The sequence below is a fragment of the Oryzias latipes genome, chromosome 17 (genome assembly GCF_002234675.1).
Source record: "Oryzias latipes chromosome 17, ASM223467v1".
NCBI lineage: Eukaryota > Metazoa > Chordata > Actinopteri > Beloniformes > Adrianichthyidae > Oryzias > Oryzias latipes.
The window spans coordinates 20,569,427-20,593,697 of NC_019875.2; the positions used below are offsets into that span (position 1 = coordinate 20,569,427).

General features: G+C 37.9%; 2 protein-coding genes and 1 long non-coding RNA gene across 3 annotated transcripts; 1 reads left to right on the forward strand and 2 right to left on the reverse strand.

The window, feature by feature from the left end:
- Positions 1-4,205: 4,205 nt before the first annotated feature.
- On the reverse strand, positions 4,206-14,193 carry klhl20 (kelch like family member 20). Its single transcript, XM_023965137.1, has 14 exons — positions 14,047-14,193; positions 12,694-12,757; positions 10,898-11,155; positions 10,698-10,806; positions 9,919-10,125; positions 9,268-9,426; positions 9,082-9,176; positions 8,837-8,952; positions 7,987-8,170; positions 7,733-7,876; positions 6,783-6,916; positions 6,477-6,685; positions 6,303-6,409; positions 4,206-6,156 (listed from the first exon to the last, which is right to left on the reverse strand). Exons 2-14 carry the CDS (start codon positions 12,714-12,716, stop codon positions 6,072-6,074), a joined length of 1,830 nt encoding a protein of 609 aa, XP_023820905.1. The 5' UTR covers positions 12,717-12,757; positions 14,047-14,193; the 3' UTR covers positions 4,206-6,071.
- A 1,979-nt stretch (positions 14,194-16,172) lies between these two features.
- Positions 16,173-22,734, reverse strand: LOC101170874 (LIM/homeobox protein Lhx8). The gene is made up of 8 exons (XM_023965531.1): positions 22,446-22,734; positions 21,467-21,625; positions 21,156-21,277; positions 20,308-20,528; positions 18,058-18,158; positions 17,619-17,714; positions 16,812-16,992; positions 16,173-16,543 (listed from the first exon to the last, which is right to left on the reverse strand). The coding sequence occupies exons 1-8, from the start codon at positions 22,509-22,511 to the stop codon at positions 16,467-16,469; spliced, it is 1,023 nt and encodes a 340-aa protein (XP_023821299.1). The 5' UTR covers positions 22,512-22,734; the 3' UTR covers positions 16,173-16,466.
- Positions 19,120-21,679, forward strand: LOC105356215. Its single transcript, XR_910435.3, has 3 exons — positions 19,120-19,226; positions 20,330-20,675; positions 21,504-21,679. It is a non-coding gene; the product is annotated as an uncharacterized LOC105356215 (long non-coding RNA).
- Positions 22,735-24,271: the final 1,537 nt, after the last annotated feature.

Consider the following 24,271-nt stretch of genomic DNA (forward strand, 5'->3'; position numbering starts at 1 on the left):
AACGAGTGAGAAATCGCCCCAAATGACTCTTTAGGGTTGAATGTTCCAGACTCCAGATTTGAACCTTGTTGTTTTGTTTTATTGGAAATAAAAGAATGTGTTTCTACTTTTAACCCTTGTGCTATCTTAGATGACCCCACCCTTACATTGACGTGTTCTCCCTACCATGACAAAGGTGGATAAAGGTGGAAAGATTTCATGTAATCCACGGACACCAGTGAAGATCACAAATCACTGAAGAAAAAAGGTTCAGAGCCCTGTCTAGTGGGTCTAGATTACCCAACTCCCATTGTTAAAGTGCCTAGGATAACACAAGGGTTACATAAGTTCCTCTTTGGCTTCACTTCTTCAAAAAGGAGGAACCAACAGGAGCAGGGAGGTTGTAAATCTGGAGCTGATACAGAAAAAAGTGATACAAATATGTTTTTCAACTGCTGGAGCTGCAGCAAGATCCAGCTGAGGAATAAAAAAGAAAAATATCAGTTAATTTTACATTAGAGATGAGCCCAAAGCAAAGGTTTCATGACTTGGTTGTGTGTTTCAGACAAAAGGAGAGTCCTCTGGGACGGACACAGGAGGAAGGAGATTGTTTAAGGAAGAACAGCCTGCAGCCTTTACCTCCGTGTGCATTCATGAGACAGGAAAAGAAGAGAGATAGGATGAAGAAATAAGTGCTGCTGAAGCACGAGGGAGGCCATCTTTTGCCAGGCGAGTGTGTGCGCACAGGTTCTTTTACACCTTCAGGGAACAACAGAAGCCAGCATACACAACATATTGCCACTTTGTGTAAAAGCTTCCCTACATTGGGGAAGATGTGTTGCTCTGTTTGGAGTGCAGAGGCAGGCTGAACCATTTCATTTGAAAAGAAAAAAAATCTATTATTAGTTTTGCCTTAGCCTTCATCTCACAGTCGATAAACACAGTCTTCTCTGGTGGGTGTTGACTTATTGAAGAAAAAAAAACATTTTATGAGCTAAAAAATTAAACCAAAAAAACAATGCCATAAAAGTATAAAAACAGTAAAATAACCAAGTATCATGAACTTAAAAAAACTTAAACGTTTAAGTCTCCTCTTAGCCTCTTAAAATTGTATTTCTGAGTATTTCTTTCTTCAAATCATCGTCAATCAGAAGCAGACAAAAAAATGCTGTTTGAAAAAGATTGTATTTGTGACGTGGACAGCAGCCCACCAGGTGAGGAAGGGGGGACGTTTCCACGCCAACAGTCCCCTCCTCAAATTTCTAATGAACTGCCCCTCTGCAGAAACAGTGCCCTAGAAAACCACTGTTTGTTTGTTGTTTTTTTTAAACGCCATCAACATATTTAACCCGTGTGCTATTGACGTGTTCTCCCTACCATGACAAAGGTGGATAAAGGTGGAAAGATTTCATGTAATCCATGGAAACCAGTGAAGATCACAAATCATTGAAGAAAAGATGACCCAACTCCCAATGTTAAAGTGCCTTGGATAGCACAAGGGTTACAAGAAAATGGGAACATTTTTTTTACAAAAGATGACCAGAGTGGGTCTTTGAGATTATAAATTAAAATTTTAGCTGCAGTATTCCTCTGTAACAAATACATAACTTCTGAAAATATCAGGCTGTAAGTAAGAATAATTTGTTATTCTACAAGTCAAATTACTTTCTGTTATCAATTGGTGGGACTTTAAAATACTTTAAATTAATTGTGTGTATTTTTTTTATGCTTACTTTCATCTTTTTCTTCAGTTTCAGTTTTTATGTATTGAAAACTTTTATCTGGGGACTTAAATCTAATTACCGGTAATTGCACCTAAAGTCGTTAGACTAACTCATAGTCCAGGCAAATTTTAATTAAAGTAATATTTCGATTGGAAATTATCCAGGAGCCTCCCGAGTAAATAAGATGATGCATATAATTTATAATATACAATTAAAAAAAACAAGCCCAAAGAGTGTTCATTTATTATATGTACACTAATCAGATATAAGAAAGGGTTTCTACTATGACCTAAACATTTACGTATATGTTAGTAATTCAATATTAATGAATTTATTCCACCCAAGTCAACATGGTTACCAATATTTTGTTGGGTTCACCCACCTGCCAATCAGAACTCATCATGGGCTCTAATTAAATTAAAACAGCTGGCAAAAGAATATATATGTATATTGATTTGGAAATCAGTTTATAAAACTTTTCTTTTTTTTTAGAAGAGTCCATATAAAACCAGCCTCTAGTGGTCATTTAAGGAACTGCATTCCTGTTGGCTTCAAATCCATGATGTGCATGCTTTCAGCTGAACTGCTGCAGTGCATGGAGCCCGCTCAATTCTGGCTGAGTTATATTTGAAATATAAGATTAAATTCCTCAACACTAAATAGAACAGGCATGTGGAGTTAGGGGGAAAAAACTTTCTACATCCCTCTCTTCATCTCAGTGTGAAGGGCTTCAGGCTATGTTTGCTACTGACTCAGCTGTCAGACTTGAGCTGCATTGTGGGTAATGCCAGATTTCAACAACATTGGAAACAAGACACAGCATCAACTCTGATCTTTTTTTAAAAACTGTCCAACATGAATGCAGCTGAACTACAGGAACCTGACATTTTAAATATGTAGAAAGCTTCTTTTTTTATTATTTCTCTTTGCTATTGAAATTATGACTTCAGTGTGTGGTGGATTTAAAAAAAAAAGATATTCTAAAGCACACTGTGACCTATTTCAGCTGCAGGAGACTTTAACTTGGGCAGGTTACTTAAAATAAGATAGAAAAGACGTGTCACAGCTGTTCTTTATCTTCATTCTGTCAAAAAAGAACATGAACCGTGGGGAGGAAAGAGGATGTACTGCCAAACATGAGCAGAGTGTTCTGTTGCTTTGCCTCAAACATGAAAGTGTGCAACTTTCTCAACAAAGTTTAAGTCGGAAGCTGCATAATGACAGCAGCAAGACAACAGTGCTGGGAGAATAACATGATGCAAGGTTTGGTAATTGTTTTGGTCCATAATGCCCAGATTACACTTTCTGTAAAACTAAGTCTGCCTTTTCTGATTATACACAATCCTAAATTATGGGGATTACGGTAAAGATTAACCCTTGTGCTATCCTAGGGACTTTAACATTGGGAGTTGGGTCTTCTAGACCCACTAGACAGTGCGCTGAACCATTTGTGATCTTCACCGTTTTCCATGGATTACATGAAATCTTTCCACTTTTAATCCACATTTGTCATGGTAGGGAGAACACGTCCATATAAGGGTGGGGTCATCTAAGTTAGCACAAAGGTTAAACCCCCATTCTGATCATCTTTGGATCTATTTTTAAAGCGTTCCTAGTGGTCTTTTAATTATGATTTTGCTCTTTTTAGCCCAAATTTCAAAAACCCCTAGCTGTTCTCTAGGACATAGTTTCTGCAGAGCGGCAGTGGATAATTAGAAATTTACAGAGCAACTCCGTCCCCCCTTTTCCCCTCCCCTCCCCGTTGCTGAAAACTCCTTGCTTGCACGCTCTCCTGCTAGCTTACAGCCCCAACTTAACGTTACCAGTGCAACCAAAATGTCGAGCAATAATGGAGCCATCTGTACAGTTTTGATCCAGATGCCAGCTCAGACAAGAAAAACAAAGACGTACCAGGATCTAGTCGTCGACAGCAGATGCATCGGAATGTGGCGGCGCAGGGAGCTTTGTGACCCGCCCCGCGTGTTTTCTGTCACACACACCCTCTTTTGTGAAAAAGTTCAAATATAATGTATGGCAAACCAAATGGAGGCTGAACCATTGAAATCGAAGCACAGATCCATTGCTGGCTTCTGCTGAGGAGAGAAGGATCTGCGGTTGTCGTCTGCTGCCTTGGACTGAACATCCATCTTTCTTCCCTGCTGACATCTGAACTAAATTCCCCATCTGCACTTTGGAAATAAAAAAAAAAGGGGGATCTGCTGATCTGCATCTAAATCAAAGTTCCCTTCTGTCACTCCGTGCTGCTGAACAAAACAGATGATCCATTTTGTGAGCAGAACCAAAATAGAAGAAAGAAAAATAATGGAGTCAGACACATACCCAGCTGGCGGGGCGATTATCTGACCAGGCAATGAAATAAATGACGGAACATCCGGTTTCACAAACTGGAAAAAATAAATCATGTAGTTTGATCCCTTTTCCCTTTAGTTGTATCTGCATTGGTGTAAGAGGGTGAAGCAAAGATTTTAATGGAAGTAACAGTCAATTTAAAACTTTACTAAAAACATTAGAACAACATGAAGATATTGTTCCTTTGAAATTCCTGGAGTGTCTGTCTGGAGAAAAAGCAGGTTAGGCAAGGAAATGCTGAATACTTTGGCATAATATTCCACTCCTGTAGAGGGAACTATCAAAACATCTTCAGTTATCCCTTCACTGTTTCAATTTTACCATCGGACAAAATGAGCCAAAGTCCTCTTTGATTCACGATGGGCATTTTTCTGTATTTCATGAGCAAAATGACAAGCTTACATCAGTGACCAGACGCTAAACAACAGGACATCTGGATATTCTTCACTTTCTTAGGACCAACCGAAAATCAGAACAGAATGTTAGGAGATTACAAAAGAAATTCCACTCAGTTCAGGATCAGAACTGCTGTTTTGGTTAAAGTACAAAACAAAAACAAGAAAATGCTGGACTAAACTGTTGAGGGATTGAACAAAATGTAATTTTAAAAAGAAACGTTTTTGCGTGCCGAATACTGCGTACTTCAGTTTCCATCACAGCATAGTAACCTGGTTTTTAAACATTTTAAGTGAATTTCTTTCACTTGGATGAAGAAGGAAAAAAAAGAAGGTATAATAAATTTTTTGGATCATAAATAGATTGCCCTTGCCAAAAGTGGTACCAGAACGAGCGGTCATAAACTGAGTGGAGTTTTAAACAGCTCTACGGGAAAAGGCAGGCGTGCACAGATGGCCGAGCAGAGTCACACGTTTCCCCATCAACTGACAGCACAACATGTCAACGTCCAGAGAAAAACAGGAGATTTTCATACAAAACAGACTCAAGTGAGCGTTCCACTGCACAAACATCCTCGCAGAAACAGCTAAACCCAAGCAAACTTAAAAAGTGACAGATGATCACTAATACAGACATTCAAGCTAGGTCCTTTAATTAAAAATAATGCTTAGCTCATCTCTGTGTCTAAGCCCTGATAACCTGCAGAGACGACATGAAGCGCTGAGTCATGATGACCTGCAGGTTATTTAAATACCTCCAAAGAGCATCTGAAATGTCTGGTTCCAAACTTGACCGATTGATGTGAAAACGCCCACATTAAAAAGATAATTAACCAAAACAAAATGGATAAAATCTAAAAAATACACATTTAACTGTAGTGCAATAAATTCTGAGAGAACCTTCCAAACTAATTTCACCCTCAAGTTAAACTGCGTTGATCATCACAGAAGAAGACGTTTATAGTGTTTACACACAAACACAAAGGAAAACTATGAAGCAACCGTTTGCCTTGCTGTTGCAGCAGTTCGGCTTGATCTTTTTTCGCTCTAGTTCGGAGCCTCTGGAGGGATGCCGCAGAGCCAGTTTCCTCCAGCTGGCGTGCAGGACAGTTCACCACCAAACGGCGAGACCTTCTTTGGTGGCAGAAATCAGTACAATCAGACGTGACTCGTCTTATCGGCCGCAAAAACATCAACCTTAACAGCAGACGCAACTGGGTGCTGCTTTGAAACGTTAAGGTCAGTCTTCCCTAGTAACGGTCACAGCCAACTCCAAGTGTTGCTCCTCAAAGATTAACGTCCAGGCAGAGATACTTGGAAAAACCAGCTTGCAGGACAGGTTTTTCTCTCTTAACTGGAAGCGTAGTGCCGGACTGTAAACTTGGTGAAAAGTTAATGACCTTTGAGTAGAGAGAGGGGATGAACTTGAGTCCAACAGTTTTGCTCTTTTCCTTGCCACCACCTCCACCGTCCCCACCGTTCTGTCATTCCCGCCCGCATCCCGTCGTCTCTTTTGGAGGCCGGAGCGTTGGTGAAAGGAAGCGTCCCGCTGCAACATGATGAGAGGTGTACGTGCCAGCAGAGGGAGGAGGAGGCGGCGGTGTTACCATATGTGAGATTCACAGTGAGTCATTTTGATGACACCAACCCCTCCACCTAACCGGCGGTAGTTCATCCCTCCGTACAACCTGGAAAACGGTAGTGAAATCAAAGTTTACCATCTTGGTCATGTTTAATTCTATCCCAACTTAGAAAAAAAAAATCTAAGAATGGTTACAAAAATGCTTGAAAAGCAGTTTATTTTACATGTGCCACTGTAAAAAGTCCCAATTACCTCCATGTGTTGGCATCTGGGTCGTAGACTTCTATGGTTTTTAAATACGTCGTCCCATCAAAGCCTCCGACTGCCATCAGCTGCCCGTTCACCACGGCCAAACCCACCTACGCAAAGCGCCAATTACACGTCTGCCTCCCACAACAGGCTTTCATGTTCGGAAAGCACACTCACCCCACTCCGCCTGGACGTCATGGCAACGACAGGAGACCACTGGTTTGTCCGAGGGTTGTATCGCTCTGCGCTGCTCAGCTCCGTGGTGTCGTCTCTCCCACCGACGGAGTAAATCATGTCTTGGTAGACGGCACAGCCGAGGTGCTTCCTCCGGGTTCCCATGGGAGACACGGTGTGCCAGCGGTTCTCTTGTGGGTTGTATCTCTCCACTGAGAACCAGGACAAACCAGAATTTAAATCTTTAGCTCAACTGTAGCTGCACCTCAGAGATACATCTATTCGTAAACACGAAAGGAAGTATTTCACCTGTATTTAACGGAGATGTCCCATCAGACCCCCCAACAGCATAAAGAAATCCTCCCAAGACAGCAACGGCAACCCCCAGTCTCCTGGTGCTCATGGAGGCCACTCGGGTCCATTTGTTCTCCTTTGGATCATACCTAAAGCCGTGAGAAAGTACAGACAAAGCTTCTCGCATCAGCAGAATATGATGGAGGTCAACAGACGTTCACATTCTCCACTGACGGATCCTGAACTGTACTCTGAATACAAATGTTTGAAGCTTCCGGGTGAAAAAGACAGCAACATGCAGCACGGGATGCTGGAGACACAAACCACACAGGTAACGTGTGACTGCCCCAAAAACACATCTGTGGTTAAACATTTAGGACACTTCAAAGTTGTTTTAAATATTGTTCCCAGTCTGGAAGACTTTTTGCAAAAGTTTCAATGTGCCTCACCTCCACCCATCTGGTCAACATCAACTGTGAATAACAACAATTGGGATTCCCGCTGAAATATTCCCCACATCTATTTTCTGCAGCAAATGAGGACTCAGCATTTTGTTGATGGAGTAAACAGCAGCCAGCATAATGGTGTTAGCTCATATTACAGGATGAGGTGTAGTGAGAAACACAGTTAAGATCTAATGCATCAGAAACAAGTGAAGAGGCTGTAATTAAGTGCATTTACAAATGCATTTTAAAATGTAGGTTAAAGACCCATTATGGGAGAAATAATTGTGTTTTGGGCGTTTTTAACATGTTCCTCTGGCATTTTTCTGCTAAAAATTTAATTTCTGCAGTTTTCTCTTTTTAAATTGTTGTGAATCAGGAACAGAAGGAAAAAGGCCGTTTAAAAAAGACTTGCTCCACTCCATTCCAATGCGTCCAGAAAAATAAGCTGCTATTTATTGGATTAATTAGATCCAAGAACAAAATGAGACGAAATAAGATTATCTGCGTTCTGTCATTTACCTTTCAACAATGTTTAGGCAGGACACGCCATCCTGTCCTCCCACAGCATACAGATAACCACCCAGCACGGCGACGCCCACACTGGTGCGACATGTGCTGGTAGGGGCCACATCACTGCTCCACTGGTTTGTCTTTGGATCATATCTGGCAGTAAATAAAAAACAAAATGAGACAAATAATGTAACTAATGATGTACAGAGGAAAAGCGGTCAAAAGCACTGATCAGAGAAAACCGCCAGGACTCAAGTAACAACCTTTCCACAGAGTTGAGATAAGACGAGCCGTCGTGACCTCCCACTGCGTAAAGTAAGTCATCCAAGACACTAACTCCAACTCCACACCGCCGTTTGCTCATGGACGCCACCATGCGCCACTCGTTAGTCTGCGGGTCGTAGCGCTCCACGCTGGAAATGGCATCTCCACTGCACCAGCCCCCGACTGCAGAGCAAAGAGTACAGAGAACATAGCATGAGAATAAATAGCAGAAAGCTAAAAGTTTAATGGACTGACTTCTTCTAAAAACGGTTTTCTGTTCCAACCTACGGTGGCCTTGAAGGGCAAAACACATCAACAAATCACTCGACTCTAAACCAGATTAAAGATCACAGCAACAAAATAAAACAGAAAAAAAAAAATAATAAAAAATCTATTTACATTTTATCACAACAAAATTACAGAAACCAAAACATAATTTAAAAAAAAAAGAGAAATGTTTTGGAAATGAAAAGCAATTTTTCGGAAAAAAAGAAACATAAAACAGTAGGTTTCATGGGACAGTGACTGGATCATGACGTTTGTTCACCTTTTCAACTGGAGGTTATTTAGCATGGCAATATCTGCTGACAAGATATTTCTTCAAACCTTCCTTAAGCCACCTATTCTTCAAAACTCAAACATCCTCCTTCAATCAGTGATGTCCCCGGATAAATTCCCTATTTCCGGTTTCTAATTTTCTTTCATTTTTGACCATTTCAGTTTGATGTCTGGAAATGACTTTGGTTTTCTAAAGTTTAGTGGGGTTTTTTAATCATTTGTTTTTCTGATTGTTGTTGTGATCTTTATTATATTTGTTTGTGGTTTGTACTTCAGGGCCACCGTACTAACCTGCAAAAAGAACCTCTCCACATCGGATGGGTTTCCTGGGCCGGGTTCTGGGACCCTGCATCAGCGGCCTCTCCTGTGGCAGCAGCAAGTAATTCTTGGCTTCGTCTACGAGATCTCTGAGAAAATGCAGGAAAACAAAGCGGTCGAGTCCATTTTTGTGTCGTCTTCAATATTTGTCATAATAAACATCATTTACAGAAACTTGAGTGGAGTCTTGGATGCAGATCCCACAAAACCCCACCCACCTGCACTCCTCGTCACTTTTAATGAGTGGGTCTGAACCCACAGTTCCAACTAGAAACTTGGGGCTGAGCAGCGGCAGACGGACATGCTGCAGGACCTGCAGAGCATGCAAAAGGTGAAAGGGCGCTCACACATCAGAAGCCAACCGTGTCCCTTTATAAGCAGAAACACTATGGGCTTCAACAAACCTGTGGCAGCTGAGGCCTGCGCTCCTGGATGCTGTATTTGACCCAGGCCATGACAGCATTGAAGACCTGCTCTTCGCTGCGCACGTTCAGCTCGTCGCTGGAGATGATGTCAATCAGCTGGTTGGCAGGCAGCAGCATGAACTCTTCACTTTCCATTACCTACGGCATCACAATGCAATGCAGAATTTCTTTAAGTTTCTCCTCTTCCACCAGAGAATCAGGTTTAACAAAACAGACTTTACTTCTTCCTCCTCTTTTGATTTGCAGCTCTATGAAGCTGATATAGAAAATACGTTTTGCGGCTAAAAAAACTGCAACAGTAAAAACAATGAACTGTACTCAGTCAATGCTTTTTGTTACGTCCCTACGTACCGCTTGATGGATCGTTGGAGTATTATGGGCACCGTGGTCAGGAACCTCGCAGAGTGGTATGTTATCTTTACTATTTTAAATGAAAAACTTTATATATTTTTCTTTAACTGCTGCACTAGAGGGGTAAAAGAGCCACATAAGTCTACAGAGCTTTAGGTTACAGCGCCCTGAACTAAACTGATGAAACTGAACAGACTAACGGATTGCTCCAAAAAGACAATCAGTAATATTAATTCTAATACAGCCTTCACAGGAGGCTCTCTACAATAATGCTCTCACCTCCTGAAAATTGTGCTGTGTGAACTTGTCTGCGATGCGCAGCAGCTCCCTGCAGGAGTGCGTGTCTGCGAAAGCCCTGATGCCCAGGCAGTTGGATGGATCCAGCTGCCTTTTGAGGAACTCACAGCAGGCCTCCTGGATCTCAGCCAGCTGGAGAAGGCAGGCGGCGGGAAGCAGCGTCTGGACGTTTCCCTCCTCTACAATCACCTGGGAGAACACAAGAGACGCCTTTTAAAGGTTTTAGGACTGCATGAAGAAAAAAATACAAATCACTCATGCAGTGTATGTCTATTTCTAGATTTCTAGATCTATTTCAATTTTAAGAGGGAACCTTATTCTGCTCTGAACAAACGATTGTTAGGTGCATGATCATCAAAATGTCTGCAGATTCTTCAGGAAAGGAGCAGCCGTACATGGAGATTTATTGAAATATAGAAATGTGCATAAATGATTAGTTGTTAATCTTAATCAGATTTTCTAATTTGTCAAAGTTTAAAAAAAGCCAGGATATAAAGCCAAAACAATGAGACTGTTCCCTATTTTTTCTCCAACTATGACTATACATTTACTTGGTTTTGATAAATGTGTGGCAAGTCTTTTGGTTTATTTGAAAGCATTTTAAAGTCACTTCTCAAATGGAACTACTGTATACAGGTTTGGATTTTGTCCAAAAAGTTTTATTGAAGAAATATCGACAAGCATTATCCTATTTTTCCCCCTTTAGCTTCATCATGTTCCTGCATTGAAATGAGGGTTGGAGCCGTTTTTACAGCTCTTACCTGAGAGGTGTAGGCAAAGTCAATAAGCAGCTCCATGGCTCTCTCATCGATGTCCCGGATCACCACTTCAGTCTGTCTGCTCTCTGCCAGCTCTCCAGTAAACATCGCCCTAAAAACATCAGTCAAACACAAACTCAAGCACAAGCCTTTAAGTTTCATCTAAAGGAGGGTCAGCGCGACTCCACAGTCTTCTTTCCTACCTGAAGTAAGGGCTGCAGGCAGACAGGATCACACGATGAGCATAAATCTTCTTGGCGCCCACCACCAGCACCACGTCACAGAGTTCTCGGTGTTTCCTCAGCAGGTTGATCACTTCCAGAGTCTGCCGCGGGTGTTTGTCTGAGACGTACGGCATGCGTGCTGGCTGGGGGACCCCTTCAGGGAGCTTGTTGGGGTCCCCCAGAGTACAGCGACTGGTGATGTCCATTCCAGTGGTGTCTTGACGTGCGCTAGTGGCCCTTGACGAGAAGAAACCGTGCCGATTATTAACTACATGCATGGTTTGAACGTGGTATGTGTCACAAAAAGGCAACTTTTAATGAAATGTTTAGGTCCCACTTCAATCACTTTTTGAGGTTTTTTTAACAGCTGATCAGTCTGCAAGCATAAAATGAATATTTAAAGGCCCATTAACCCATAGGCTGAAACTTGAAAAGAAATCATTGAACCTCTGCACAAACAATCTAGATAAAAAGCTTTTTTTGGAACAAAATTAGATGTTTTATGGTCATCATTCAAGTTAAGGTCATATAAGAAAATAAGTCTAACTTTTTGTCACATACCCTGTTTTTCCCTTATTATTTTTACATGTTAATAAAACCTTTTGACCTAAATAAACAACCACCGTCCTGTCCTAGAAACCCTACGTATGTCAAGGAAAACATCTGGAAACTAAGGACCCTTTGGCAGAAACTACACAATCACACAAGCTAAGAAAGAAGGACACTTAATTTTCAGCAAATATTTAAAAAAAAAATGAAGATAAAAAATATATTTTGCATTTTACAGTGATGACATAAACCTGGATTCTTTCTAAGAACCTGAGGATGAGAACAAAATGAAATCTACTGGAGCCAGTGCCCCTCAGACGTAGCATAAGGTGTAACCGTATCCACACAAGTCACTCCTCCCAGTGTATCACTACCACCTTTTTAAAGCTGTTGACACGGGAACCAGCCAAGACTTCCTGGCACCCGCTCATGTCCACTTAAACAGCTGTCACCCTAGGGAGGCTCACAACTCCCACAGGCATTTTTCTGCAAGACCTTTACAAGTTTTTCCATTTTAACTAAATCTTTACAAAGCAGTTCCGTTTTTCGGTAGCACTTTAATGACGGTGTGTATAATTAGGAATTGTGTGATGTAATGTCACTTAAGCTAAGTCTGGCAGATGGACTCCACCTCAGCTGTGCTACTAAAAGGGCAGAGCTGACGGTCAAACTCCTGAACAAAGTCTATATTTACCAGACAGTACGGAGCAAACCAAAGAAGCCATGAAGGGGAAATGACACATTACCATCACATTACATAGTTATAATAGTGATAAAGACGTTTAAAACAACAGATCCAAGATGTTTAGGCAAATACATCAACCTGTTTTCCCCCATAACTTTGAAAACATCCAGGAAAGAAATTTTAAAATGTAAAAAGGCAAACTTAAACTTTTTTTTTAATTAAAAAAATGACATGACATTACAATTTTATTATTAATCGAGTCCAAATTTAGTGTTGAAAAACAAAAATATTCATGTCTCCCTTTATGACAAAGTGGGCTGAATAAGATTAGCAGCTTTTTAGATAAACTACTATGATTTGTTTTATCTTCCAAAATGAAGAACTTGCTTCACTTTAAACAAAAGAAATTATTATTTTTCAAATATAAAGTTTATGAAAAATCATAGCTGTGTAAAGTTTTATTTCTATTTTTCCCCACATCACAAAGTTCACCATTCAACATGCTGTATAGCTGTCCTTAGAACAGTAATGGCACATCTACCTGCGCATTGGTTTTGCGTCCATGGATAGAAGAAAAACTTTTGGTCCAACACCTTCAAGTTAATCTGTAAAGATAAAAAAAACTAAATTATAATTAATTTCTTCTGTCCATGTGAACCTTGCAAAGTGTATTCACGTATTTGAATTAAAGGCCCTACGGTGTAAACATGCCAACAGGCACAATATAAATTTACGTGCAGCTGCCTTCTCATTGTAATGTCTCCTCGTCTTTAAGTAGATAGTCAAGATAATAAAAAACAAACTAGCCACAGAATTTATTGGACTTTGTGTTGATAAGATCATCGTTACTCAGCATCTTGTTCCAGCATTCAAAAACGTGATCAATTCATTGTAATATACAATATTAACACTGAAGATTTTATAAGAAACACTTATTTTAAGCGTGGGTGGATTGTCCTTACTATTAATTATAATGTTCATAGTAGCTGAGGTTGAAATCTTTAGTCTGGGCTTGGCAACAACAACAAAAGAAAAAGGTCTAAAGTATGGATGGCATTTCAAAAATCCTACCTAAGTCTGAACGCAATCTGGAGTTAACACAGACTGTGGTGCTGCCGAGATGAATGAAGGGAAGTTCACAGCTTTGATGGGGAAACGACCACTGCATAAAATATAAACCAAGGCTGCGACCAAAGCCTCGCAGGACAGGCTTCATCATGATCTGGAGAACACTAACTAAGCACAGCGCTTTTGTTTTCTTTATTAACTTTTGGCAAGACAGTCACCTATAACTTATTTGACTATTTCTGCCTGTGTCAGTTAATTTTGCGTTCTTTTGTCCTTGGCTTTGCTTTCCCTGCTGACAAGCATGGAGCTTAGCATTCAAGCTAGCAGTACTGTTAGCATCGCAAGATGGGTTTTCTATTTAGCCCAATATTCTTTAGGGTTTTCAAGATTTTTCTCCAAAAATATTTGTGGTTAGGGTGGAAATATTTCATGTAGTCAAAGAGTAGCCAGTTAACTGCAGGGAAATAAATCAAGGGGGGACGATTATTTCACTTTATGCTCGTTGGTGCTACTACTAGTAGCAGTAACACTACTGCGGAAGGAAGTTTACCTACTATATCAGTATGTAAGTAAGTCCTATCAGTAGTATAGGAGCATCAGAGTTGGCACAGAACATTTAATAATACATTTGTTATAGATTCGTTTAACTAATCGAGACATCGTCGCCCATCAAGCCACCTAAGCCTATAATACATCGGCTAAGGAAACATACATACACTGCACATAATGCTAATGTCTGTTCTGATGATAGCATTAAACTACACGAACGAACTACAGAAAAAAGCTACGCAACAAAAGAAGAGAAAATGCTTGAGAATAGTTTTACCTTATATGTCCATCCCAAACTGATAGAAAGGCACGCAGCTGCCCGGTGTTTACAATTTTCTCTTGTTGCTTAAAGATGTTAGACTTCTTCCTCTCAAATGCGCATGTCGCAAGCGCAGAGCTTCTTCCGGGACACAACGCTTTCAAAATAAGGGTACAATGACGTAATTAACGAAAGCGTTAAATCTGACTGAATCATCATAAAATGTGTTTCAGTCTCAAGTTACAATTAAAATAGACCCTTTAAGATGATTTATGGAATTGTTATCTTAAATAAAATACATGCAATAATAAGCATAAGCATAACAAAAAAAAAAAAAAGAAACAACATGTCTGGAGGTGTAATTTTCTGGAACAATGTCCTTTGTAATATTAATTGTAATAAAGTTTGATAATTACCCTAAAAAATTGGCATTAATAATAAAGTCAAAGAAATGCACACAAAACTTACATATTAAGTATCTAAAAAATATGTGCATTGCCACGTTTCAAATATTAATAACCTCTATAGTTTTTGCAAAAACTCCCCTGAATCTGTACTTCACCCTTTTCATGATTTAGCCATTTCCTTTTAAGCTCTAGATCAAGGTGGGACAATTAATAAATAGTATATTACTATTGTCATAAATTTCAAACATATAATTACCTATCTTATTTTTGTTGATGAAAAAACCTAGAAAATAAGTACTGTCATTACCTTTTCAAACAATATTATATATACATAAATGCAGAGTAATTAAGATTTCTCCTAAATTTTTGGATTTATTACTGAATTGAGCCAATTTTATAACACTCTTAAAAAATATCCATACTCCTAAAGTGTACTTTAAGTAGGGACACTGTAATTTCTTGTTCGACAAGATTTTTTTAATATTTCTCATTATACTCTGTTCCATTTGTTAACCCATAATTTCTCAGCAGCTCTCAGATGCATCTATGCCAGGATGTATTAGTAACAATTAGAATTATCAAAGTAATAACTTAATTTTTTTCCAATGAACATAAGGCAGTCTAGTCTACAAGTGTTGTCTTTCCTGTTAACAAAAATACATGTCCGTATTACGCTTTCCTTGTCTGGTTAAGATAAAAGAAATACGGAGGGTTTATAAATCTATTAGAGGGTTTCAAGACTTGACAATTTTATGGAAGATTTTTTTTAAGTTGGCTAATTGCATGTATAAGCTTTAAACATTTGTAATGTACAATGTACATTATAAATATACAATGTACAATAAGCACCAAGATATTAACTGTTACAGAACCTTTATAACATGCTGAGAAATCATGTCTAATCCAGAACGCTTCTTTGTGATAAAACATCCCCCCCCCCCATACAGCATGAAGGGGTTAAAAAGAAAAACAGAAAACTGGATATTGTTTTAAAATAATGCTTCATTTATTCACCAGGGGTCTTCCTGAATAGTAACCAATGTTACTTAAGCTTCCACAGCAGTATAGTTCAATAAATAAGATGAAGTGACTTTAGGTTTTGTGAACACACAAATCAAACAAAGAACATTACCACAAATTCATTACTTTGGTCCAAACAAAAATGCATTTCTATTACAAATCTCTGCATGCTTTTTTTTTTTTTTTTGCTTTAGTTTGTACTTAAGTCAGAGTTCAAAAAAAAAAAAAAGTGAAAGAAAACTCATGCTGTCCAGTTTTAAATCAAACATAAATGATATCTTTTTTTTCACTTCGCACATTGTCCCAGGTGAAATACCACAATTATAGTCAATTGAAATACATTTCATCACTTCATTGCTTTTCCTTTTTTATCATTTAAACAGAAAATGTTTCTATTCTAAATGTAAGGTGTGACAGAATAAAAAAAAAAAGTAAGGCAGCCAATATTTGTTGCCAAGCTTACTGTGCATGTTTTTACACCAAGATAACACAAAGAGTACATTTACTGCACAAATAATTTTTGCAGTTCATTTGTTTCAACCAATGCTTAAATGAAAACTAATCTTTAGCTATTGAGGACATTTTTCCCCTTGCTTAAGAAAATTCCAATAACATTTTCTGAAAACAAAAGCAAAGCAGTTTTTTTTTTAATTTCATTCTAGTTTCTAACAAAGTGCCTCATCTGAGCAAATTCTCAGAATAAATTAAGTACATAAATTCATGACACATTAACAGAAGTTTATTTTTCAAAAAAGAAATACACCTTTGACATATACTTACCTTTGAATCCCTTTAAGAATAATAATCTAGTGATTCAACCCCTTTATTATTTCAAGTATGTGCACACATTAGGAAGTAGAGACAATTCAGTGCAATCATTTTTTTAAGGCATTTATGAATCAACTCATGCAAACCCCAAGTTTTTCAAACCAGTGGTGCTTTTATCTGCCCCCCTATCTTCATTCGTCCTTTGGACCGATTAGCTTCACTTCTCAGCAGGTGGTCTGAAACTCAGGTGTGACTGACTGGCAGTTGTGTCAATGGGTGAGACAGAAGAGGCTGGAGCAACAGGGAGTCAGGAGTTTGGACTGAAACAGAAGGGAAAAGATGAATTCCTTTTTACCTCTGGAGAAAAAACACTTAAGAGTTATCCGACAAAACCTTCGATTATGACCAGACGAAAAAGTATTTTTATTACAATTTTGAATATTGAATTACTTTTTTTTTTTTTTTTTTAAAAAGGCTGACTTTTTTCTATCCATGTCTGTAGTTAACTATGTTTAAAGTCAGTCAGATGAGTGTTCTATTTTTCAGTGATTTACTTTCTGTGTTTCAGTGAGGGTTTGGCATTCTTACCATCCATATAAGTGAGAGTAGTAAGGAGAGGTGGGTCAGGATTAATATAAGTTGTATATTGCAGATTGTCCATCAAGGGTGGAGTCAGCTGGCCTGAACCAAATGATGTCATCATGCCTGAAGAGGCGAGATTTGGGTTGATGTGCTTCTTCTGACGAGCACGACAATTTTGAAACCAGACCTGAGTAAGAGGAGATCATATGACATATCCAATGTGTTATTTCCTCTGGTTTGTGCACAAAGAAGCATCATGAGGAATTTCTTAACTATTTTAAATCAAATGGTTTGTAACTTATTCAAAATCACATCAAGAAACTTTCTGGTACTAACAAACACAAGAAATTTAAATGTAATTTTAATGAGAGGCCAACTCAAAGTTGTAGCTTTTTATTTGTTTTGCATGGGTGTAGTATCACTATGGAGACCACCCTAGATTTGAGTGCAAACACCTAATGAACATGTGTACCTGTAAATAGAGCTGGGTTAAAAAAAATAGAAATAATCACTATCATCAGTCTCATATTTTCCTTTGCAGGAATTCTTCTTTGTTCTTTCCCCCAGACAAAAACAGCATTCAGTTAGTTTATTAAAGAAAGTTTAACAGTTTGTTTGTTTTCTTTGGTCAGTAGTTATGAGATAAATACATTTAGTTTTCAACAGAAATTAGAAAGCTATAGAAATATCCATCCATCTATCAATTTAGACCTTTGGTTGTAGAACCAAGTTTTAATCTGGTATAGTTCATTTTGGAACACAAAAAATTGAAATCAATTGTTAACAAAGTTCCAACCCCAGCAGCTGCTTTACCTGAATTACCCTGCGGCTGAGTCCAGTCTTTTCAGCCAGCTTTTGCAGGGTCTGGGCATCTGGGTTGTTATCTTTAGCAAACTGGGTTTGCATCACCTGCACACAGAGAAAATACAGAGACCATTTCAGCTGTAGAATAATCCAAAATCCCCCGTCTGTCTTTAGATTCCATGTTTACAGAAGTCTGATTAACGTTAGCTGACTGATCTCTAATATATCCAGTGTGGACAAATCTTTCACAATTGTGTTTGTTTGGACAAATGTTGCCAATCCTTACTCTAAGATCTGTTCTAGTGAAAAATGCAAAAGATAAACATTAACAGGAAACAAAGTACTTTAGACAAATTGACAATTAAACAGCAAGTGAAAGTAATTTAGATATACTTAAGCAAGAGTTTATAGTTAATAGATTTTATGCATGAATGAACATTTGCAATACCTGCAGCTGATCCACAGTGAAGCTAGTTCTAGCCCTCTTAGCAGGCCGTCCCACAGTACTGGACTCTTTGTTTGCGCTCCGATCCTCTGGTTGTGGTTGCTCTGAAAGAACAGTAGTAAAAATATAAACATAGTAAAATGTCTGCCACCCCTTTTATGTGATCCATTGCCTAAAAATACAAATTGTTCAAGTTTTTCTGTAAACAAAGTCCGGGCAACAATGCAAACATTTATTCTTTATATTTTACAATGATGCACTAATGGACTTAATGCTCACTTTAGATACATTGTTCAACCACGAAAGATTATTTTTACATAGATAAATGTTTACAATGATTCTGTTTTCAGAAACTGTGTCCATAAACCTCATTAGTATGACATTATTCTAAATTTAGACTTTTTCTAACAAAAATGATTGGACATGGGAAGGTTATATTAAAAAAAAGAAAAGATCTCAAGTCTTGTTTCCTCCATGTCAGGATATAAAAATGGTCATCAAAACCTATACATGCTCAAACTGAACATCAGTAGAGAAACAAAAGGATTTCAGAGACTTTCTATGTGGCATTTATGTTAAGCTTAAAGTGATTCCAGACTTGATTTTTTTTTTGTTTGAACTTTGCAAACAATATTGGGACTCAAACCAAACTTTTTTCATGCTGCGTTTGGCATGTGCAAACTGCTGTGCATCTGATTAGTGTGTTCATCTTTAGCACAAAAAGGAAGACAACTTATGCAGGAAGAAATAAATAATCTCTTGCCACAACATCACACATCATTTCAAGTCAGGAGCTGATCAGATTTATGCTCACCAGACTAAAATGCTAAGTTAACAGTTTTCAGGCTGCTGTTTCACTGAACTTTGTTACTGGTATCATCTGTCAGATCAGTTTGGATCAACAACAAAAAGTTATAAAATAACTGAAACCTGGATAAGATGGTAACTTTGGTGATTCCATGTTTTAAAAGTCATGATTGTTGAAGGTTTGAGTATTACCATCAGCACACATGCCAAACCCTCTCCTCACAAGGTATTGCATTTATTGGAGACAGCTGAGATTACCAGGTGCATCGATGCAGCAGTTTCTTAGTTGGAATCAAACTCGGCACACCAAATGGTTTTGCCATGGAAGCAGGCCAGGCTGGCAAAGAACGCCTCGTCACAAGAATGTAAGTTACTGGATTTCAAATGTTAAGATGCATTTGTTTTTATTGCCAACCAAAAAGATTAGTCTTTTATTAGAACAATAACAGAAATGTATTTAAAACTCAAGCACTTGTTTTGTGAAAAAGATTGAACTCTGTTAGGAATTATAAAGCAGCAGATTTTGCACAGATCCACCTCAGCAAGCTGCACGGACTACAGTTTTGTTTATTTGTTGGGTTTATATGAAGATTTCTAGTTAAGTTTGGATTTGTTTAGCGGGTGCAGCCGCTTTTTTTTAGATGGTTTAAGTTGGTGTCTTAAGACCCAATCCATCATAAAATAGATGACATTTCTAAGTTATGCTAAAATGTGGTTTTAATTGTTTGCCTGGATGGTGAAGTAAACCTCATAATGGAAAAGGTGAATTTACAGAATCTGTTAGCTAGTATACTTGTTACTTTTATTGTTTTCAAGCACTGTCAGGTGATGTTGATCACATTTCTGACAACTGAAAAAAGGTCTCAGGTGATTTCATTTCCTGGGAAGTAAATTGAATATGAAGAGGAAGGGTTTCCATACTGGTATAGCAAAGAATGCATTATCTGTTGAGTTCCAACTTACATAGACAAGTAACAATGAATAATTCTGTACAGCTTACCCAAACTGATCATGATGAACCGATATTGAACAATATTTGTGAGTTATTCATTAAAATGAGCTAAGATATTACTATATGGAAATGAATGAGATTTCTTTGGCAGATTTGTTTTGTCCAATTTTGCTTTGTTAATCTGTTTTATCTGCAAACTTGCTCTTTGCATGCTCTAATTATTGGATCTCCTCCAGTCTCTGGTCCAGTTTAAACTGACTGCACTCCTGTGCTCAAGTGAAATCAAATGTACATCAAGACCAGCATTGTCCTGCTTTTTTTGTCGTCCTGCAGCGAGGAAAATAAATAAATCTACTCCATTCAAAGAAACCTCTTTTAAAACCTTAAGAACTGGTTCATCATGATTAATACCATAAAGGTTTTGTGGTATATATGGTTTGAGGTTTCAAAGGTATATAAAAAAAAAAAAGTAAAAGTTTCAGGCAGAAACTCACCATTTTCCTTGGATCGCTTTAGATTCTCCATGGCGACGTCGTAGTGAGGCCGACAGAAGACCCTGTTCTCAAACAGTCCACACTCCTCTCCAGTGGAGAGCTGGCGCTTGCATGAGGCACAGGAGAAACACGCTAGATGGAAGGTGCTGCCTTTTGCCCGACGCACCCAGTCAGTAGAGTGGATATTACGACCACACCGAGCGCAGCGAGTACCGTACCTCCTGAAGAAAACAAAAGGAGTTTGTAAAGGACTGGCTTAAGGCTGACATTTGAGAACTGTATGCAGTTTCTTCTGCTTTAAGAATCTGATAGTTTGACCATATCATTTGAAGATAGCATGTGAAGCCCACTCCTAACAAGGATCACAGGTAACCTAAATGAATTGTTGCATTTGAAAATAAAAGCCACATTCACTCTTATATTTCTACAGAGTTTAACAAGACATTGAGATTACTGTTTAATTCAAAATTTTGCAGGTTAATTTATATAGTGAAAAAAGTCGCCCGCATTTGTTCAGAAATGTATTAAAGTTACAAAGTATGAATTATTAAATTTAGCAATTGTACTTGTGTGATGTAAAATGTGGAGTTAAACATTTTACATACAATGTATTTAAAGCTATAAATTCTAATCAAATGACATGTTTGCTTTTTTTGGGTATTTTTTAACAAAGTAAAAAGTAAACAAATGAGCATTATTACCAGCATCAAGTTGATATGGGATCAGATTTTAAAGCTGTTAAAACTCCAGAACTTTATACATTCCCAATTTTAATATATTATAATAAAGTGATTTTTTTTTTTTTTTTTTTTTGTGTAACATTTTGAACATGAGTTGAGTTGACATACCTAAAATAATCGAGTTTGCAGAAAACCTGACTATCTTTCACGTAACAGCTGACATGTCGTCCCAGTGAAGTGTTGCAGACACTGCATGACAGGCAGCGCACGTGCCAGCACAGGTCATTTACCTGTAAGAAAAGGGGGGGGGGGGGGGGGGGGATTACATGGCTTTAAAAACATGACCTTCATTTTCAGCACCGACTAACTGTAGCTGCAGGTTATTTACGACTTAAGAAGAAGTAGTGCAAAAGCTACTCTTGAGGTTTGCCTCTTTGTTAATGTTCTAGCTCATGTTAAACTTTGACAGTCTGTCAGACCTTAAGGAGGTATCTGTCCACAATTTCCTGGCCGCAGGAGGTGCACAGAGTTTTACCCTGCAACGAGCCCACCATGGGAACAGAAGACAATGAGGATGAGGAGAGGGAGGATGGAGAGTAGGAGTCGTCCTCAAAAATGTCATCAGACCCAGAGGAGCCCTGTGAAATATCAAAGTATTGTCAAATAAAATGCTATTTGAGATTAAATCTAGTCTTATTTATTTATTTATTTTCATTTGGCAAAGATTTATACATCTGAGATTCAACTCAAATTTGTATTAAATTTTGAGAAACTCAAAGTATTTTTGTAAAAACTTTGGCAAAGAAATTGTGCCAACTATTCAGTTGTGCTAATTAATATTGAAATTAGCTGAATTAGGCAGGGAATGCATATAAACCTTTTATTTAGCATGCATGTTTATTACAATATTCCAAAGTTGTTCAAAAGGGCTTTAGAAATCTCAGAATGCTTTAAAAAAATATTGGATTAGGTTTCACCAGAGGACTGGTTCAAATTCCATGACATTTTGAGTTTTCTGACGACTTTTTTTTTTTTTAAAGAAAATTTATATAGGGATACAAAGTTAGAACTTAAATTGCCTTTATGAAAAACTGCTACTTTTACAATTGTAGGGTGGAAACATGAAGATCTTTTTTTTTAATTGCTTCAATCACGAAGGAAACCCTTTTTATTGAACCAATCAGGCTGTGAAAGTCATAAAAACGGTTCATAAAACCAGGCTTTTTTTTTTTTGGTAAATTGGCAAAAAGTCAGGAGAGAAGTAACTACTGTAACTAAATTATATTTTTATATTGTAGAGAAAATCTAAACCTGTCTAAATTAGCAGAGTCTTTAAATAGTAGTTTAAAATTATACTGAATACAGATGACAGTCAAGTGACTTTAGTTTAGTTGTTCGAAACTTGAGAACTTCAATTAAACTTAAGAAAAGCTTTCCTTTGACGCTGAAAACACCTACTGTGTCGTAAAAATGGTCCCCATCCTGCGTATTGGTGAAAACGGCCTCCGCCAGTTCTTCCGCCATGGTGTGAGGTCCGCAGCTTTACACGCGAATGAATAAAGTCAGCAGATAGTTCCCATTTACCACCCCCCACCCCCTCCCATTTCCATGACAACCACATCGATAAACGTTCTTTAGAAAAGAATAAATCATCATTTTAATGACAATTATTACCACTGTGAAACAAAATCTGTGTTTAAGTATGTCAGAAGTGTTTCAGTTTGATATTTGACTTTAACACCGTAAAGAGAGGCATTCTGTTTGGCAACCTGAAGTAAAAAGCATGCACGCGCACACGTGAGTAGCATTCTCTGATTGTACTAATTAGGGCACGTGCGTTTAATAGGCCCAAGGCGTAAGACAGGGGTGACTTTTTTTTTAGTTTTTTTTTCTCCCTCAAAGCAAACTTGAGCTTTTTCCCTTCATGGTTCGCTTCACCAACAAACTTGCCAAACTCAAACTTAAAAGCTAAATAAAATAACAAATAGGCATTATTTAACTATTAAGTAGCATAATAATTTGCAGATTTTTGGAGAGTAGCTTCATAAGCATCAAATGGTCTCTTGTTAAAATTTGACGTTTGTTTTTAAAATAGATCCTTATTGTTAAATATATGACAAAAAAATAACGTTCTGACCAAATTCTGCATCATAAAATGTATTTTGGAGCAAAAATGAGACTTCAAAACAATAGAGGGATCATCTGTAAATTCAGAGTTGTGCCAAAAACTTCTACCTGCTTTGACCGTTTTTCTCTGAACTCGATTTTAAAAGAAATTACTTTCTGAAAATAACTTAGTATTTTTTGTTTGTGCTTTCTTACTCACGGCGCTGTTGGAGACGCAGTTGAACATTTTTAGAGCATCACAGGTCGGCCAGATGTTCCAGCTGAGCAGACGCTCGCTTCTTCAGAGCTGTTGTAATTCCTCTGGCTATACTTGAATTTGATGCTTTTAACTTGAAAACCCCGCGTCCACTCTGCGCTTATTGTTGGAGCCAAGATTGTTTGGTCTTATTTCAGAAAAGCCCGGCGTGCCTCCCTTTTTCGGTGGTCTGGGAACGCCCTGTTTTCTTTTCTTTCTTTTTTTCTTTATTTCTTATTTTGAAATTCTTAATCTGACATTTTTACAGACTGGCTGAAAAAACAACTGTCTAATAAGAAAACTTATTGTGTGTATTTTATTTATATATAGTTATATCGTAACTGCTTTCATAATTTATTTTTCGTTTTTTAACTTTTATCCATCTAAACCCTTTAAATATTTTGAGGAGGACGACGACAAAACAAACTTTCAACAGATGCAAAGAGATGATTGCCCCAAGTGTATCATACACATTTAAATGAAAACCTTAAATGCCTTTAATATCATTTTCTTAATTGTTTTGAATGCTGATGTATACTGCATTAAAAGTTAGTGAACTCTGAAAGAATTTCTTTCTGTGAGAGGCCCATTTTAGCCACTCTGACCATATCAGCATGCGTCATCTTTTCCTTTCTTGCCTTCTGGGATCTTAGAAAAACAGATCTGGACTGTGTTTTAGGATTATTTATATTATTATTTAGATCTTCAAACCATGTGAACAACATCAGAAGTTGTTTGTTGTCTAACTTACAACCATCACATTTGGAAAATCTTTAAATGACCTGAAACAGAGAAATAAGATCAAAACTACTTATTCTTGACATTTTTTGCAATTCTTATAAATCGAGATTTTTTTTCTAAATTCTTATCAATAAATATTTCAATCAATATTTGCCAACTCTTGTGAAAACCGGAGAAAGTA